Source organism: Dryobates pubescens, chromosome 1 (genome assembly GCF_014839835.1).
Source record: "Dryobates pubescens isolate bDryPub1 chromosome 1, bDryPub1.pri, whole genome shotgun sequence".
Lineage (NCBI taxonomy): Eukaryota > Metazoa > Chordata > Aves > Piciformes > Picidae > Dryobates > Dryobates pubescens.
Genome location: NC_071612.1, coordinates 22,174,351 through 22,191,207, shown reverse-complemented (window position 1 = coordinate 22,191,207; position 16,857 = coordinate 22,174,351). Strand labels below are relative to the sequence as shown.

The following is a 16,857-nucleotide window of genomic DNA, read 5'->3' as shown; positions in this document are numbered from 1 at the left end:
TTAGTATAACCATGAGGGCCCCGAGGAAAGCTGGCACTTGGTGCTGTACTTGCTGTACCGACTGCAGTCTGCTCTCCTTTGGCAAGGTCACCTGACTTGCAGGTGTTGGAAGCGGAAGGCACAGTCATGGTTTCCAGGACAGCATTACACCCTCATATCTTCACCAAATCCCACTCTTCTAGGACATTTTATCTCTCTAAAATACTCCTTCAGCTTTTATTAGACCAGTCTGTTGAACAGGGCATAGCCCTGTCCTGTGCATGGTGGCTACCTGATTTTAGGGTTTTAGCTGCCCAACCTCAGGTCTTCTCAAAGAGAATGAGCACCCTAATTAAAGCACAGGACCACTTGTAGCTGGCACCCAAAGAAAGCAGCAAAAAAATGGATATGCTGCATGGTCTTCTGGGAAGGACAGACCAGACTGTCCACCCAGCTGTCCAGTGCCTGGAGAGACAGTGGCACCCTGTGGTGAGGCTGTTTCATCACAGCATGTCACCTGGGCCTTGTCAGGCAGCACCACCTTACACAGCTCCTGGGTTGCTTTCCTTTAAAGCCATCATGGTCTCTAGTAGCCTACAGGTGGGAGCATCTCTGGGTGCTCCCTGTGCCTGAGCATCAGCCAGCTCCCCATCATGTGTCACCCAGAAGAGGCTGAGGCACTCCTATTTATATCATGGTGCTCCTGCTTTGCTATATTCATACCAGGCTGAATCATACAGTGGGGCTTCTGGAAGAGCCATTTCAAGTCTGATTGTCAGCTGCCTCTTTAGTCACTTTTGCTTTGGGTGTCTCCTGTTTCAGGGTTACTGTCCCACACTTGAGTGCAGCCAAGAGTAGAAATAGCCTGATAGTAAATAGTGGTCAGAAACCCTTCAGAGGAGACAGATCTACAAAATCCAAACCAGCTGCTGTCATGCAAGGGTCTGTGGCCTGGATTGGAAGTGGTTCACCTCCTTGCCAAACATTAGCCTTTTTCCATCCTTTGTCTCTCTAGGTTCCTCCTCCACTTTCTATGGGACAGGTGTTCTTCTTCACTTCTTCTCCTAAATGGCACTGCTTGCTGCATCAAGCAGCTGTGGAGATAGATGTGTCTGCTCTTCAGAACTGCTCCAATTAGCTTCTCATTACTGTTATTACATATGGACTCACACCAAAATTAACTCCAAATGTCAGAGACCCCTTCCCATCTCCTGTAGTTTCAGAGTGATGCAGAATGAAGGTAGTTCAAGCAGGTGGCCCATGGGTCAGTGGCAAACATGGTCAAACCAGACTTGATTTCAGCTGCAGAAGAGGCAGACATGAGAACATGGACAAAAGAATTCCCAGTAGGATCTCTCTTGTAACTTAAGTTCCTGGCAGGAAAGGACCCCTCAAGCACAGAGGGAAATGCCCAAATCATAGAATACTTTGGATTGAAAGACACATTTAAAGGTCATCTAGTCCCTGCAGTGAGGAGGGGCATCTTCCACTAGATTAAGTTGCTCAGAGCCTGGTCCAACCCGACCTGAGATGTTTCTATGGATGGGGCATCTACCATCTCCCTGGACAAATTCCGTCAGTGTTCCACCACCCTCACTGCAAAATAAATACTCTTCCTTATATCTAACCAAAATCTCCCCTCTTATTTTAAAACCATCACCCTTGTCCTGTCACAACAGGTCCTGCTAAACAGACTGTGCCTATCTTTCTTATATTTCTTTCTGATCTGCCTGTTAAGTAGTGAAATGTCACAATAAGGTCTCCCCACAGTCTTCTCCAGGCTGAACAACCTGGCTCTCTCAGCTTGAGAGTGTGGGTGTGTTCCACCCTCTAATTATTGTTGTGACCTCCTCTGGACCCACTTGACCAGGTCCATGTCTTTCCCGTGCTGAGGACCCCAAAGCTTGACACAGCACTGCAGTCAGGTCTCACCAGAGAAGAAGGCAGAATCCCCTCCCTGGAGCACCTGCCCTGACCTTTAGGGCTGCGAGCACACCTTGCCAGCTCATGTTCAGCTTTTCACCCATCAGCGCCCCAAGTCCTTCTCCGCAGACGAACGTTTGCCAGTTGCTTGCAACATTTGCCAAGCTGGCCGCTACTGCCCACCGGGCGCCCGAACCCCGGCGCAGGGCCCGCGGGTAACGACGTCCGCTGCCCGCCTCTTTTACATTTACATAACGGGGCGGGGCCTGCCCCGAGCCCTAGTTCATTATTCATGAAGTTTCGCGCGCTTTTGCAGACCACGTGGGTCTGTTTTCGCGCGGAATCCAGCCGGGCAGGAAGACGCGGCGGTGATGGCGGTGAGCGGCTGGGCCGGCCCGGCCCGGCCTGGCCCGGGGCAACGAAGCGGGACGGGTCGGGGTGCCAGACCCGCGGGACGCACATCCTGGGCCCTCCCCGCCGCGGGAGCTTTGGCACCGCGGTCGAGTGGGGCCCGGAGGGGATCCGGGGGGAAGGAGGGGGCGACTGAGTGGAGTACGCTCGCCAGGGACACCCGGAATGCCGAGGGAGGTTTTCCATGTGCGCCGCACCGGAGAAAAGCCGGGCCGGGTGGGATCGAATCCTTTCCCCTCCGCTCCTCTGCTCCGGGCTCGGGGGATGGGTTTCCCCCCGCTTTCCCGTTCGCTGCTGTTGCCGTTTGCAGGGAGGGCTGAACTCTTCCAAACCTTTTCCCCTCATCGGAACAGAGGCACATCGCTGAATGACGGCACCCTCTACCGCCGCCCACCCTGCGGAGGCTCCTGGAAGCATTGTCTCCCCTCTTCCCCCACGGCCCGGCGCCTGGGAGGAGGGTGCCCGGGCTCTCTACCTCACCCTCTCTTTCCTGTCCTTGCAGGACTCCTCCGAGTCGCAGGCGGCGGTCACCAGCCCGGTGCGCAGCTCACGGCGGGGCGATGCCTTCACTTCCAGCCCGGGCCGGGACCTGCCTCCCTTCGAGGATGAGTCTGAAGGGCTTCTGGGGACCCAGGGCCTCCCCGAAGAGGAGGAGGAAGGGGAAGAACTCATCGGGGAAGGGATGGAAAGGTAAGGAAACCGGGGGGAGCCAGCTTCTGTGCGGGGTTTTGTCTGGGGTTTTGTTACTTGGACGCCAGTGCAGCCAGCAACATCAGCGACCTGGGGGCAGGGGAGCTCTCAGCCATGGCAGGGTCCTTCTGCTGTGCTGTTAGCTGAGGTGAGGGGGCTGAAGAGCGGCTGGACAGTGGAGAAATGTCAGGGCTTGGTGTCATCTGTGTCCTGGAAGAACTAAGCAAGTCTCGTGCTGGGAGCAAAGTGGCATCATGATCCAGTGTGGGTTAAACCAGGATCTCCTTGGATGTTTGATGTACATCTAGGCCAGCTCTTTACTCTTCCATGTGTGAAGTTTAACTTTTTCTTACTCATCCAGGCCTTCCCACTGCTGGTGAACTTTACAGCACAAAGGCTTGAATGCTGACATTCATAACTATGGTGCTGGAGCCCTTTGTATTTGGGGCATCTTGCCCTGTGAAGAGCCTTCCTGCTCAACACATTCAGTCTTGAGGCAGAACAACTGACACCTACCCAGCTGCAGCCAGAGAAGGGCTGGAGAGATGCTTTCTGGAGCCTGGCCTCATTCTATGCTCTGTGTGTGTCCTAGGGACTACCGCCCCATCCCTGAGCTGGATGTCTATGAAGCAGAGGGCCTGGCCTTGGATGATGAAGATGTGGAGGAGCTCACGGCCAGCCAGCGGGAAGCTGCAGAGCGAGTGATGAGGCAGCGAGACCGTGAGCTGGCGCAGGGCATGGGCCGCATGAGGAGGGGACTGCTCTACGGTAGGTGCAGATGGGCTGTAAGCGAAGTGGGCTGCTGATCCCTATGTCCTTGTCTGTAACTTGGCTCTTTTGGGGAAGACAGTCTGTCACCCTCAGAGAAGCACAGAGGTCCCTGGAGCTGCAGCCTGTTTGGGTTCATAGTGAAATCTCCGTGGGTGGGTTCCCCAATGCATGATCTCTTTGATTTGGGCTTCCTAGGAGCTCATTTGATGTGTTTTTCTGGTCACATGCTCAGTGCTGAAATGAAGTCAAGATCAAGGGTTTGGTATTTTAACTGAGTGTATATTCTGGAGTTTGCTGGTGTTCCTATAGGGACTTCACTGGGCCAGGTTGGAGGGCCCTTGATGCACTTAGAAGCCCATTCCTTGGTGTTTCTCCCCCAGTGCATTAATGGACATAACTGGATATTGTTGCATATAAATCTTGTTATTTACCTCTGTAAAGTCTTAAGCTATGTTATGGAAGATGTAGAAGCCAAGCTAAAACTGGGTTTAGGCTCGGCCTGGGATGGTTCTTCGGTTGTATCCCAGGTCTGAGCTCTTTGCTTCCACAGCCTGTGCAATCCAGCAATGACTAAGCCAAAGAGTGAGAGTGGGAGTCCCAATTCTTGAAGCTCTTTAACAACTTTTCCTCCCAACCCTTAGATAGCGATGATGAAGATGAAGACCGCCCTTCACGGAAGAGGCGGCTTGCGGAACGGGCTGCTGATGGCGTTGAAGAGGAGGATGAAGACATGATAGAGAGCATTGAGAATCTGGAAGATATGAAAGGACATTCGGTGAGGGAGTGGGTTTCCATGGCAGCTCCCCGGCTAGAGATCTACCACCGTTTCAAGAACTTCTTGAAGACCCATGTGGATGACCATGGGCACAATGTCTTCAAGGAAAGGATCAGCGACATGTGCAAAGGTAGAGCTGGGTGATTAGAGGCTCTCTCCTCTTTATGCAGGTCATGGTGCTTTGCAGTGATTCAGTCCAGAGGTGGAGTTTTTTCTGCCTGCCCTGTTTGTCGCAGACATTGAATCAGCACTTCAAGAAACTGGGATGCTGACGGAGATAAATGAATAATGGAAACATGTCTGCTCTCTTCTTTGATTCTGGCTGACTAATTAGAAGGCCTCTGGCGTTTGCTACTCATTAATATTCATATGGCAGAAGTGCTAGTAAAAGAGTATGTGGGGCAGCAGACAGTGGTCTGCAAGCTTGTGATCTGAAAGAGACAACAATTGCTTGCTGTCTGTGCCAGTTACTTTCTCACACTGGAGACTGGATTATCCAGCGAGGGGACACAAACAGACCCTGTGACTTTGAAAACCATGTCAGCACTGTTTTCTGACTAGGCACTGCCAGAAGAAGCAATCATTAAAGCTGGCATTGATAAATTTTAAAAGCAGAATAATAATGAACAACTCATGCAACAGCAATTGTTTGTATTTCTTCTTTGTGTTGAGGCAGAAGCTCCAGAAGCTTGTGGATCAGGGTCAGTGTTGTGCAGCTGATATAGGAAATAAAAGGCAATGATCTTAGAATCATAGAATCAATAAGGTTGGAAGAGACCTCAAAGATCGTCAAGTCCAACCTGTCACCCCAGACCTCATGACTACTAAACCATGGCACCAAGTGACACGTCAAATCCCCCCTTGAACACCTCCAGGGATGGTGACTCCACCACCTCCCTGGGCAGCACATTCCAATGGCTAACAACTCTCTCTGTGAAGAACTGTCTCCTCACCTCGAGCCTAAACTTCCCCTGGCACAGTTTGAGACTGTGTCCTCTTGTTCTGGTGCTGGTTGCCTGGGAGAAGAGACCAACCCCCTCCTGGCTACAACCACCCTTCAGGTAGTTGTAGGGAGCAGTAAGGTCTCCCCTGAGCCTCCTCCAGGCTAAACAACCCCAGCTCCCTCAGCCTCTCCTTGTGGGGCTTGTGCTCAAGACCTCTCCCCAGCCTCGTTTCCCTTCTCTGGACACGTTCAAGAGTCTCAATGTCCTTCTTAAATTGCGGGGCCCAGACCTGGGCACAGTATTCAAGGTGTGGCCTAACCAGTGCTGAGTACAGGGGCATAATTCCTTCCCAGGAACTTCAGTTGCAGAAGGTTTTTGCTACCCATTCAGCATAGTTGTCTTTACTATTAATTTCTGTTTCCTGGAAGTCTGTAGGAAAGTTTTGTGTTGAACTGAGGGTTTTGAGTCTCAGGAACACTGAGCCTGGGAAGCATGGGAAGTATCTGTGCTGAACCAAAGAGGAGCAATCACAAGTTTGGTACCGATGAAGAGTTTGTCAGTTAAATAAATTTAAGAGTTTTCTGCCCATTTTCAAGTTGTTGACCCCTAAACATTTTTCAGGAAAGATGTAGGTGTCTGCAAACTTCTGCATGCAGGATACAGGCTGGTCTACTCTGGCAATAGAATAGAATAGACCAGGTTAATCTTTTGCAGACTCCTTGAGGAGTGAGCAGGTTGAAAAGACAACTCACCTTATCTTTTTCTTCAGAGAACAGAGAGAGTCTGGTGGTGAATTACGAGGATCTGGCAGCCCAGGAACACGTCCTTGCCTACTTTCTACCTGAGGCCCCAGCAGAAATGCTGAAGATCTTTGATGAAGCAGCCAAGGAAGTGGTGCTGGCCATGTACCCCAAATACGATCGTATTGCCCAGGAGATCCATGTCCGCATCTCCCACCTCCCTCTGGTGGAAGAGTTGCGGTCGCTCAGGTAAGCAGCAGAATTGCCTGCAGCAGGCCTTGGGATGCTCAGGAGAATTGGGCTGCGAGCTAAAGCTCTTGATAGGTCCAACAGGATGTGTGAGTTTGTTCCAGAAAGAAAGTCAGTTTAAGGATGAACTTACAGTGCTCCCAAAAATAAAGCACAAACCCCGCAAGAAAACTACTGATAACTGTTTTTTTGTAGGCTTGTGGAAGTTGTGCCTTGTAGTAAGAATATTTCTGTAGGCTGTTCTGCCTTCTCTGCCCTGCAGGCATCCAGCATCTCTCTGTCTTTCCTCAGGCAACTGCACTTGAATCAGTTGATCCGGACCAGCGGAGTAGTGACAAGCTGCACAGGGGTGCTGCCTCAGCTCAGCATGGTCAAATACAACTGCAGCAAGTGCAGCTTTGTCCTGGGACCCTTTTTCCAGTCTCAGAACCAGGAGGTGAAACCTGGGTCCTGTCCAGAGTGTCAGTCTCTTGGCCCCTTTGACATCAACATGGAACAGGTAAGAGATATGCTTGCCTGGATGGGGCTATCTGCTCATCTTACCTAGGCTGCTATGCTGCCTAGTGTCCCCAGGCTGGCCTTGGAAAGGTCCTGGATAGGGCCTGGTGCCAGCAGGGAGGTCTACTGCCATACCCAGGGGTCAGAAGAAGATAGGTGTTACCCATTTGAGCTCTTGAGCTGAACTGGCCCAGTTTAGCAGCCAAAAGTAATGTATTTTCTCATTGTGAGTGTTTGTGCTGAATCTTGCCACAATCATCTGTGGCACAGAGTTACTTACAGTGCAGAAACAGACCATCCAGCCCTCCTCCTTCCCAAGTCAAGTCAGTATTTCCTGATCTGCCAGCTGAAGAAATTAGAAGACAATAGCAAAAGCCTTGATATGGAGCTTCTCACTTTTGTTCTTTGCTTTAAGTATCATGAGTGGAGCATCCTCATCCCAGAAACTGCTCCAGTATTTGGGTGGACAAATACTGTGGAGGCTAAAACACAGTGGTGAGAAGTGGCAAAGTGTTTTACTGCCCCTGTTGTTGTCTGTCACACCCTGGAGTGGCTCCTCACAGCCTTCATCCTCCCATGCCCATAGTTTTCTAACCAAAATACAGTAAATCTTTGAATGGTCATTCTGTAGTGAGATGCCTTTGAAAGGCATGGGCTGTGCTGTTGCCTTGCTGGGTAACTTCTCTTTTGCTGCTGCAGACAGTCTATCAGAACTACCAGCGCATCAAAATCCAGGAGAGCCCTGGGAAGGTAGCTGCTGGCAGGCTGCCCCGCTCCAAGGATGCCATTCTCCTCGCGGATCTGGTTGATAGCTGCAAGCCAGGAGATGAGATTGTGAGTTCATTATCAATCTCAAGTGTGGGTGAGCACAGAGCATCTTGAAACCCTAGAAATGACATCACAGGAATGTATGTGGGGAGGGTTTGTCCTCAGATGCGTTCGGGCAGCTACTTTTCACACTGGTGTCTTAAAATGGGGAGGGAGCTGTTTTGCACTGTGCAGGCACTGACATACCACCTCCTGCTTCCCAGGAGCTAACAGGAATCTACCACAACAACTATGACGGCTCCTTGAACACTGCCAACGGGTTCCCAGTGTTTGCAACTGTGATCCTGGCCAACCACATCGCCAAGAAGGACAACAAGCTGGCTGTTGGAGAACTGACTGATGAAGATGTGAAAGTCATTATGGGTCTGTCCAAGGATGAGCAAATTGCTGAGAAGGTGAGCCAGCCTCAGACATCCTTTCTGTTCCTGCTGATAGCCTGCCATCACCTGGCAGCTGGATCGCTAAGTGATGAAAGGTGTCAGATGTCTAAATAGTTGTTAAAGAAACCTTTAGCAATCTCAGCCCCTCTGAATGGTCTTCTGTAGCTCTCTGACAGCTGTCAATGAGAGTGAGTTCTAGGAGGGAAGTAAATAAGAAACTGTCTTTGTACTTTTGGGGGTAATATTTTCTGTTTCTCCCGTGACTTCTCTGAGTCTTCCACACCACAACAGTGCTGGAGGATGAGAGAGAGACACTCAGACACTGCTTCTATCTGATCATTGGCTTTTCTCCCTGTATCTTGAAGGGCAAGTATTCAGAGGGGCCAATGCTTGCATCTCCAATCCTCTTAAGGGGATGTTATTACTTAGCTTAAGCTATGGGAGAGATCTTAGCATTGCTTCTCTTTTCATGCTAAGACCTGAATCCAGTACTGGGAAGAACAAAGCTCTTGGATTAGTGCATGTTCAACCTCATTTGGGTCAGGTTCAAGCTCTGTAATACAGGGACTTTCTTATCTTGCTTTGGTCCTACTCTTTTTATTTTGACTGCTGTTCCCAGTTGGTGGAGCAGCTTCAATTGAACCAGGACTGTTTGAACATTAGTAGTCTCCATCATCAGGCTACTGACAGAATAACCTTGAGAAAAGAAGACAGTTGTTGTTAGTATTTGACCATTATCATGTGCAGTGAGTTGCATCTCAGATCAAGGTCTCCAGCTTTGCAGTAGCTGATAACAGCCTCTGCGATGTGCTTTGCGCACAGCAGGAGTGTGGAGGCAGTGGCAGCAGCTTCCAGTGCCAGACTACACAATCTGCCATGCCCCAACAGCACCATTTTTTGTAAAGAACTTTTAGGGAACTCTGGGTGGGTAGCTACCTTGGAAAAAGCCCCCTCACTGTGGATAATAAAAAGCTCTTCAAAGACAGCAGCATTGTTAAAGCAGCCATAGATAAAGCCTCTTGCTGAGTTTCATGCCAAATGCTTCCTAGACTGGCAAGTGGTATTCCCTGGACAACTCCTTCTGTTTTCCTTTCAGATTTTTGCCAGCATTGCCCCATCTATTTATGGGCATGAAGATATCAAGAGAGGCTTGGCTTTAGCACTCTTCGGTGGAGAGCCCAAAAACCCAGGTGGGTGTCACTTGCGTCATTTGGAGCTGCTTTACTCAGCTGAAAGGGAACTGTTCTGGGTTTGTCTACAGTGTTGCAGTGGAAGTTGTTAAGTTGTCTGTGTGTCTTGGTGAGGGACAAGGTAACTGAGGCACACCTGTGATGGCAGTCGCTGCTTTTATCATGCTAAAAGCTCTGGTGTGACAGTAGAAGCTCTAGACTGAAAATAGTTCCTGCTGCAAACCTGGGCAGCTTTTTATTCCTGCTCCTGTGGGAGGTCATATTTTAATGCCCCTTCAGAGGTTTGACTTTTGGAATCCTGAGTTGTTTTCAACTCCGTCTTAGGTGCATTCAGCAAGGTTAGACATGCTGGTTTACATGTAACCACCTCCAAAGCTGACTTTCCTTCAGCTTCCCTGTAAAGTGGTTTCCCTGCCTACTCTTTGTCTTCCCTTCAGCTTTGTGGTGCTCAGGACAGGATTGCTATCAAGCTGCCAACGTATCTCTTCTGTTACTGTTGTAGGTGGCAAACACAAAGTCCGTGGTGACATCAATGTGCTTCTGTGCGGAGACCCTGGTACTGCAAAATCACAGTTTCTTAAATACATAGAGAAAACATCCAGCAGAGCAATCTTCACCACTGGCCAGGGTGCTTCTGCTGTGGGTCTCACAGCCTATGTCCAGAGACACCCAGTTAGCAAGGAGTGGACTTTGGAGGCAGGAGCCCTTGTGCTGGCTGACAGAGGCGTCTGCCTGATTGATGAATTTGACAAGGTGAGGCCTAACTTTATTTCTGTGAGAAGGGTTAGCTGTAGAGGGACTGTCTGTAACCTCTGTGATGAGGAGGCATTATAACTCGTGGTGCCATCTCCCAGCTGACTGAGATTCGTGTGGTTTGCTTAGGCTCTCACCAGTCTATAGTGCAGTTGGCTACTTTTTCAGCGAAACAGGAGCTGACTCTTCTTGGTGTATTGGGCAATGGGTGTAGAAATGGACTCAGTTTAAATCACTCTTGCTTTCTCATAGATGAATGATCAAGATAGGACCAGCATCCATGAAGCCATGGAGCAGCAAAGCATCTCCATCTCCAAAGCAGGCATTGTCACATCCTTGCAAGCCCGCTGCACTGTTATTGCTGCTGCCAATCCCATAGGTAAGTGCTGACAGACCACAGGACTATCTCACGCCTTCAGCATGAGTCCTGCTGTCACAAGAACCATGGTGTATCTTCCCTTTGCTTGGTTTCTCCAGCTCAAGTGAGCAGTAAAGTCTCTCTGTGCAGAAGGTCTGTGCTTGCTTCAAAGCTTCAGCCTTGGAGCCAGTGTTTGACTTGGAGACATGTTTCTGTGCTCTAGGGGGACGTTATGACCCATCGCTGACTTTCTCAGAGAATGTAGACCTGACAGAGCCCATCATCTCTCGATTTGATATCCTCTGCGTGGTGAGAGACACAGTAGACCCTGTGCAGGTACAATCTGAACTTGTGGGGATGCTCAGTTGCAGCTGACTGCTGAGTTTTGCCCTCCAGTGAGCATCTTCAGTGTCTGTTAGTCCACTGCTCTCTTGTAGGATGAAATGCTTGCCCGGTTCGTCGTTGGCAGCCACATCAAGCACCACCCAGGTAGCAAGGAGGCAGTGAATGGGGACGCCAGTGAGATCATTCTTCCCAACTCATACGGGGTTGAACCTATTCCCCAGGAAATCCTGAGGAAATACATCACCTATGCCAAAGAGAAGGTCCACCCCAAACTCAACCAAATGGACCAGGACAAGGTGGCCAGGATGTACAGTGACCTCAGGAAAGAGTCTATGGTAAGAATACTGAGGAAGAGGGGGAAGCAGTATATATCTAGACTGCAAAGCAGCCTGAGACTGCTCCAGCATATGTTGATACATTCTTGCCATTCCCGTCACAAAAGTCTGTGCCACTGTTTTGTGAGAGACAGACAGATCCTGCAGTGTCTGCTGAACAGATGATTCTTCATGTAAGTGCAGAATCGTGCCTGTTGGTGATCTGCAGACTGATGGACTGGACACATGCACTAGTTAGTGCCTGCCATGGCAAAGGCATTTCATTGTCACCCAGTCTGGCAGGCCCACAGGAGATGTTCACATAGACTCAGATCCATAAGCTCCTGGTACGTTAGAGGGAACTGTCCAGTATAGAAGTGAGCTTCTCTTTTGACGATGCGGTGTCTCAGGGTTGTTTCATGCTCTCCAAGTGGAAAGAGGAATTTGCTGAGGTCAGAAGGAGATTTTTGGAGCTTGGGAAAACTTACTGTCTTTTCTTTGTTAATTGTTATTTTGTTTCTTGAACTCCTCTTAAAAGTGGCTGGAGGAAGTGGGATTGCTGTTTGTGGAAAAGCACTAAATAGTGGCAGAGAGGGACCTCAGGCAGCATCCCCTCACCTCCTGCTGAACTAAAAGGTTGAATGTGGGAGCTTGTCTCCCTCTGTGCAGAACAAGCCAGCAGGTGGCAGAGCCTCCTTAGCTTGAGAGTTCTCAAAAGGCCAGCAGCAGCTCCCCGCAGTGCGAAGTAGACTTCCTGGGCCAGAAGCCATCTTCCTTGCCCCATGCCTTATGCCATTTGCTAAGGAGTTGCTTCCTCCTCTCCACGCTTAGGCAACGGGCAGCATCCCCATCACAGTGCGTCACATCGAGTCCATGATCCGGATGGCTGAGGCCCACGCCCGCATGCACCTGCGGGACTACGTGGTGGAGGATGATGTCAACATGGCCATCCGGGTGATGCTGGAGAGCTTCATCGACACGCAGAAGTTCAGCGTCATGCGGAGCATGCGCAAGGTGGGCACCGACCGAGACAAGGGCTGGGCTGCACCCTGGGCCCGGAGGGTTTGACTGTGGCACTGCCCTGGCCGTGGGGAGAGACTCTTCCAGGCTCTGCAGGGGTCTGTCCTGCAGATTCAGGTGCTGAGTCCATGGAGTGAGTCTGGAGGCACCCCTACGTGACTGCCTTTCTTTAGTCTGTGGTAGAACAGTGTTTTTGTTGAGGAGGAGAAGGAAGCATGTCCTGAGCATCTGTATCTAAAGCACAGTCACACTGCTCTTTCTTTCTGATGCCTTCCCTGCTATTTTGGCACAGGACTCCCACTGCTGCTGCTGCCAGGTGATCAAGCCCAGGCAGGCAGTTAGTTTCTTCACATTTTTGATCAGAATCCTCAGTGGATGGTTAAGCACAGGGGGCAGCACTCACTGTGGTTTGGTGTACAGTCTGCCCTTTTCTCTTAGTGGCAGAGGCTGGCTCTAAAAAGCTCTTGGCTGGCCACAGCCTGGCATTTATCCACTCCAAGTGTCTGCCCTTAGTCTGGACAGCTCATGGTCTCTCTCTTTGCCTCCAGCCAGCCAGCCAAGTGTGAGCGTCTACTGGGGAGGCACAGGGCAGTCTGGGTTAAGGGAAGCTGCTCTGTGCCTTCCCCAGGGTCAGCCCTCCCACAGCTATTTCCCCTGTGGGCAGCACACCCCCACAGTAGTGCACTGCCAGCCCCAGGAGGTTCCAGGGCTGCTGCTGAACCTCCTCAAGAGATTTCTTTAATGGATGTAAGAGCAGCAGGCAGGGGAGTGTCATGTCTTTCACTGGGATGTGTTTTAACTGCATGTACAGGTGGCAGCTGGGCAAGGCCAAAGTCCCTTAAGAGATACTAAGGGCACAGGTGACAGTGCTGTAATTCCTTTGGTTGATGTTGGGCATGGGAGACTGCTGTGTCACATGTTTCCTGACCCCCTTGACTGATCTTGTCCTTCTCCCCAGACGTTCTCCCGCTACCTTTCATTCAAGCGAGACAACAATGAGCTGCTGCTGTTCATCCTGAAGCAGCTGGTTGCAGAGCAGGTGATGTATCAGAGGAACCGCTATGGGGCCCAGCAAGACACCATAGAAGTCCCAGAGAAGGACCTGGTGGATAAGGTATGGGCTTATCATAAAAAGTCTTCTCTGGGTTTTGTTCCTGCTCTCTCTGCACCCTCAGAACCAGAGGTGTTCTAAGGCTTGCAACTTCCCTTGCTGAGTTGTGGTACCAGAAAAATTGGTGCCAGTCATTTTAACCCAGGGTCAAAACTGTCTCATCTGTCCCTTCTGCTCTCTTCTCTGAGAGCACCATATTCTTCCCCCTCAGTTCTCATGCATCCCTGTAAAGCTTTGGGGATGGAGTGGTAAATCCTGCACTACGGCTGGTGCTTAGTCAGGGGATGAGGACACAAGTTCCCTGGCACCTGCATTTGAAGAAGCAATGAGCAGAAAAATCTCAGCTTGTAAAATCTTTTCCAGTCTCTCCTGAGGCTCATAATCATCCTCCTTAATGCATCCTCATCCTTGTCCAGGTGCTGCTTTCTACCTTTCTGTATAATGCATTGACCTTGCTTGGCTTTAAAGCAGTATTTGATTCCTGGATGCTGCTTTTCTGTTCATTCTATCAAATGTGCAGAGTAACTTCTTCCAGAGGTACCAGCTTGGTGCTTCATTGTGACCACCTGTAGTCAGAGGTTTCATGCAGAGCTGGCTCCCACTGGGTGAGGTATTAGGGTTTTGGGATGGTAGCTGTGTTCCATCTCTAATGGAAGTAAAAGGGCAAGCTGAGAGCAGGCAGATGCTGAGCCAGCATCCTCTCTTTGCTCAGCTCAGCTCTGCCAATGCTCCTTTCCTCCTGACCTGCAGTCTCCTTTGCTACTGCAGTTCTGGTTCCCACTGAGCAGAGCAGAGATTGCTGACTGTCAAATTTTATGCAGCCTCTGCTATGGAAAACCATCTAGTTCTTACTTGTTTTAAATAACCATTTACCTCTCCCTTCCCTCCTCCTCATCCCAGGCTCGGCAGATCAACATCCACAACCTCTCTGCCTTCTTCGACAGCGAAGTGTTCAAGATGAACAGGTTCAGCCGGGATGTGAGGCGGAAGCTGATTGTCCAGCAGTTCTGAGGCTGACAGTGGAATTTGCCACATGCTCCTGTGGGATGAGACCTCCCTCTTGCAGCCCTCCCAGGAGCACTACAGAGATCACCATCCAGAGGGACTAAGTTGCAAGTTCTCATGCTTGCTTTGTGCCTTATGGATTAAGGGAGTGCTGAGCTGCTGAAGACCTTGTAAATAGAACAGAGTTAAGTAGTTAAATGCCCAGCCAAGTCTGTTTAGCAGCTTCTTTCAGTATTTTGCCTTGTAGCTAAGCACAGCAGGGGGAGAATTGCTGGCCACATAGATGGCCTCTTTGCTGTTTGTTTGTTGCTAGTTGTTATGGGCTCATCTGCAGGAGGGACCAAGAAGTGGGAGCATTCGAAAAGCATTTGTCTGCCTTCTCCATGCCCCTTGGACTGCAAACACCCTCGGGGATTCTCTTTTCCCATCTCTGGTGACTCTGCAGCCTGCTGGGTGATAATTGAGCCTGCTTTCAACTCTCTGTGAACCATCCAGCCTCTCAGCTCCAGGCTTCTGTGTCCAACACCTCACATTTCCCCAGGTTCACACACGTATTGACCTTGTGTTTGTTTTCTAAGGGGGTAGGGCAGAGGAAGGTGAGAACTGAACTAAACCATAACTATTTCTAATATTAGTGGTGATCTCTGTGGGCATTTTAAGCTCCTTCAATACATGCTGGGGAGTGTTCAGAAGCCTTAGGGAAGGGACTTCCCTTGCCTTACTGGGTGTTTTCTTTGTGCAGCTGGCAGATGTGAATTTATGGTGGGATTGAAGTGCTGGCACCTGAACTGAACAACATCTCTCACATCTATTTTGTTGAGGGTGTAGTACCCACAGTGCTGGTTTTGGGAGCAACAATGGAGAAGCCCTGAGCTGAAGGTGTTCAGGGAGGACAGGATGGGCTCAGTTTTGACATGCAATTTTCTTACTGTGTGCATTTTTAATACATTTGTCTTTAAATACTTTTGTGTTCCCTCCTCTTTGGGAATTCCTGCAACCACAGAGGGAAAGGAAGAGTGCAAGTGAGCAAACTGGGTGCTGGACCAGCAGCTCAGCAGTTTGTGGGGTTGTGTTTGGGTGGAAGCACATCTCATGATTGCTCTTCTAATAGGAACTGCCAGTGCTGATCTCTCAGCCATTGCACATCTTCACCATGGGTAGATATGAGGACACAGTTGTCCACAAAACACTGTCATAAACAGTGCCTTTCCCACCAAGGGCTTGCCTGCAGTGGCTCCTTCCATGTCTTGCTTGCTTATTGAAGCATTGATCTCTGTGTTTGGCTCTTCTGTAAATGTTAGTGTCAACTGGAGACTGTCATATCACTGTATCTCCCATCTTCCTTTCCCACTCTTGGGTGAGACAGCTAATTCTCATGTCTTGGCTGTCACTTGGATTCCAGTCTGGGAGAAGCAGTAAAGTCTCTCTAAGATGCAGCTGAGGTCTGTAGTGAATGTGCTTTGCCTGGCCAGGCTTAGGGCATCGTAAGGCATCACCAGCTTCCTGCTGCCTGTGCTTGAGAGAATTTGTGAGCTGGCTGCTGGGGTTCCGTGCTGGCCAAGCAGACGTGTCCCTGGCTGTGGGCACGGTGGGGTTTGTCATGGTGATGTGCATGCGTGTGTGTCCTCTCAGCTGGGTTGTTTCTCGGGAGCTAGCAGTGCTTGAACCCTGCTGGGGGCTTAGCACATGACTCTCAGCCTGAAACTGGCTCCGTGTGTTGCCTTTTCTGCCTGCCAGCTCCCTCCTGTGTATTTGTTTAACTGTTTTGGCTCTTTTCACCCTTCCCACTGAGTCTCTGTCTACCAAAGCTTTCCACGGGCAGCCCACAGAGACACTTCCCTGGCATGCTTTTCCCTGTCTGAGCGAGTCCTTTGCCCCCTGAATGTGTGTCTGGGTCAGGTGTGTGCTGGGGATGGCAGAACTGCTGTGTGCCTGGAACCACATGGGGAGGCCCAGCGCGTGGTTTGTCAGAGCTGGGCACAGAACTCTTCATGCCTCACCGCCTCATGCCAGAGGTCATGGGCAGAGGCCATCCCTGGGGAGAGCAACTGCCAGCACTTGCAAGCTGTGCCCGGCTCTATGTTAACTCACACACCTTGCAGGGGAAAATGCCGTCCCTGAGATGGCAAAACCAGCAGTAGCGAGAGATGGAACAAGCTTGTCAAGCAAACTGAACTTGTGTGTTGTGGGCATGAATGATGGGTGTGGGAAGAGAAAGAAGTTTTGTGTCACGCTGGCAAAATACAAACTGCTTCCTAAACACTTGGCAGCCTTGTGAAGCCTCTGCTGTTCCTGTAGTGACCCACACAAGTAAATACATAGCCAAGCATGCCACCACAAACAATGAGAAAACAGAGAGGAATGGACCTGATTTTCCCAGCTCCTTGCCCTGTTGCTGGACAGGGTTGTTGACAGTCACCCTTCAGTTTTGTCTTACAAATTACTCCTGCCTCTTGTGCTCTGCCCCCACCACACTTGGCACACAGTGTGATCAGTGATAACAGAGAAATGCCGTTGCAGTCACTTGTTTGTCACTTTGCTTACTCTGCCTCCTCCCAAAACCTCACTGCAAA

At 50.2% G+C, this 16,857-nt stretch overlaps 1 protein-coding gene across 1 annotated transcript; it reads left to right on the top strand.

Moving 5' to 3' along the window:
* Positions 1 to 2,257: 2,257 nt before the first annotated feature.
* MCM2 (minichromosome maintenance complex component 2) lies at positions 2,258 to 15,156 on the top strand. Its single transcript, XM_054162804.1, has 16 exons — positions 2,258 to 2,279; positions 2,816 to 3,003; positions 3,596 to 3,771; positions 4,416 to 4,679; positions 6,263 to 6,482; positions 6,774 to 6,981; positions 7,680 to 7,814; positions 8,012 to 8,203; positions 9,285 to 9,378; positions 9,881 to 10,131; positions 10,384 to 10,510; positions 10,713 to 10,825; positions 10,927 to 11,169; positions 11,980 to 12,162; positions 13,127 to 13,282; positions 14,180 to 15,156. Exons 1-16 carry the CDS (start codon positions 2,274 to 2,276, stop codon positions 14,288 to 14,290), a joined length of 2,667 nt encoding a protein of 888 aa, XP_054018779.1. The 5' UTR covers positions 2,258 to 2,273; the 3' UTR covers positions 14,291 to 15,156.
* The last annotated feature ends 1,701 nt before the right edge of the window (positions 15,157 to 16,857 follow it).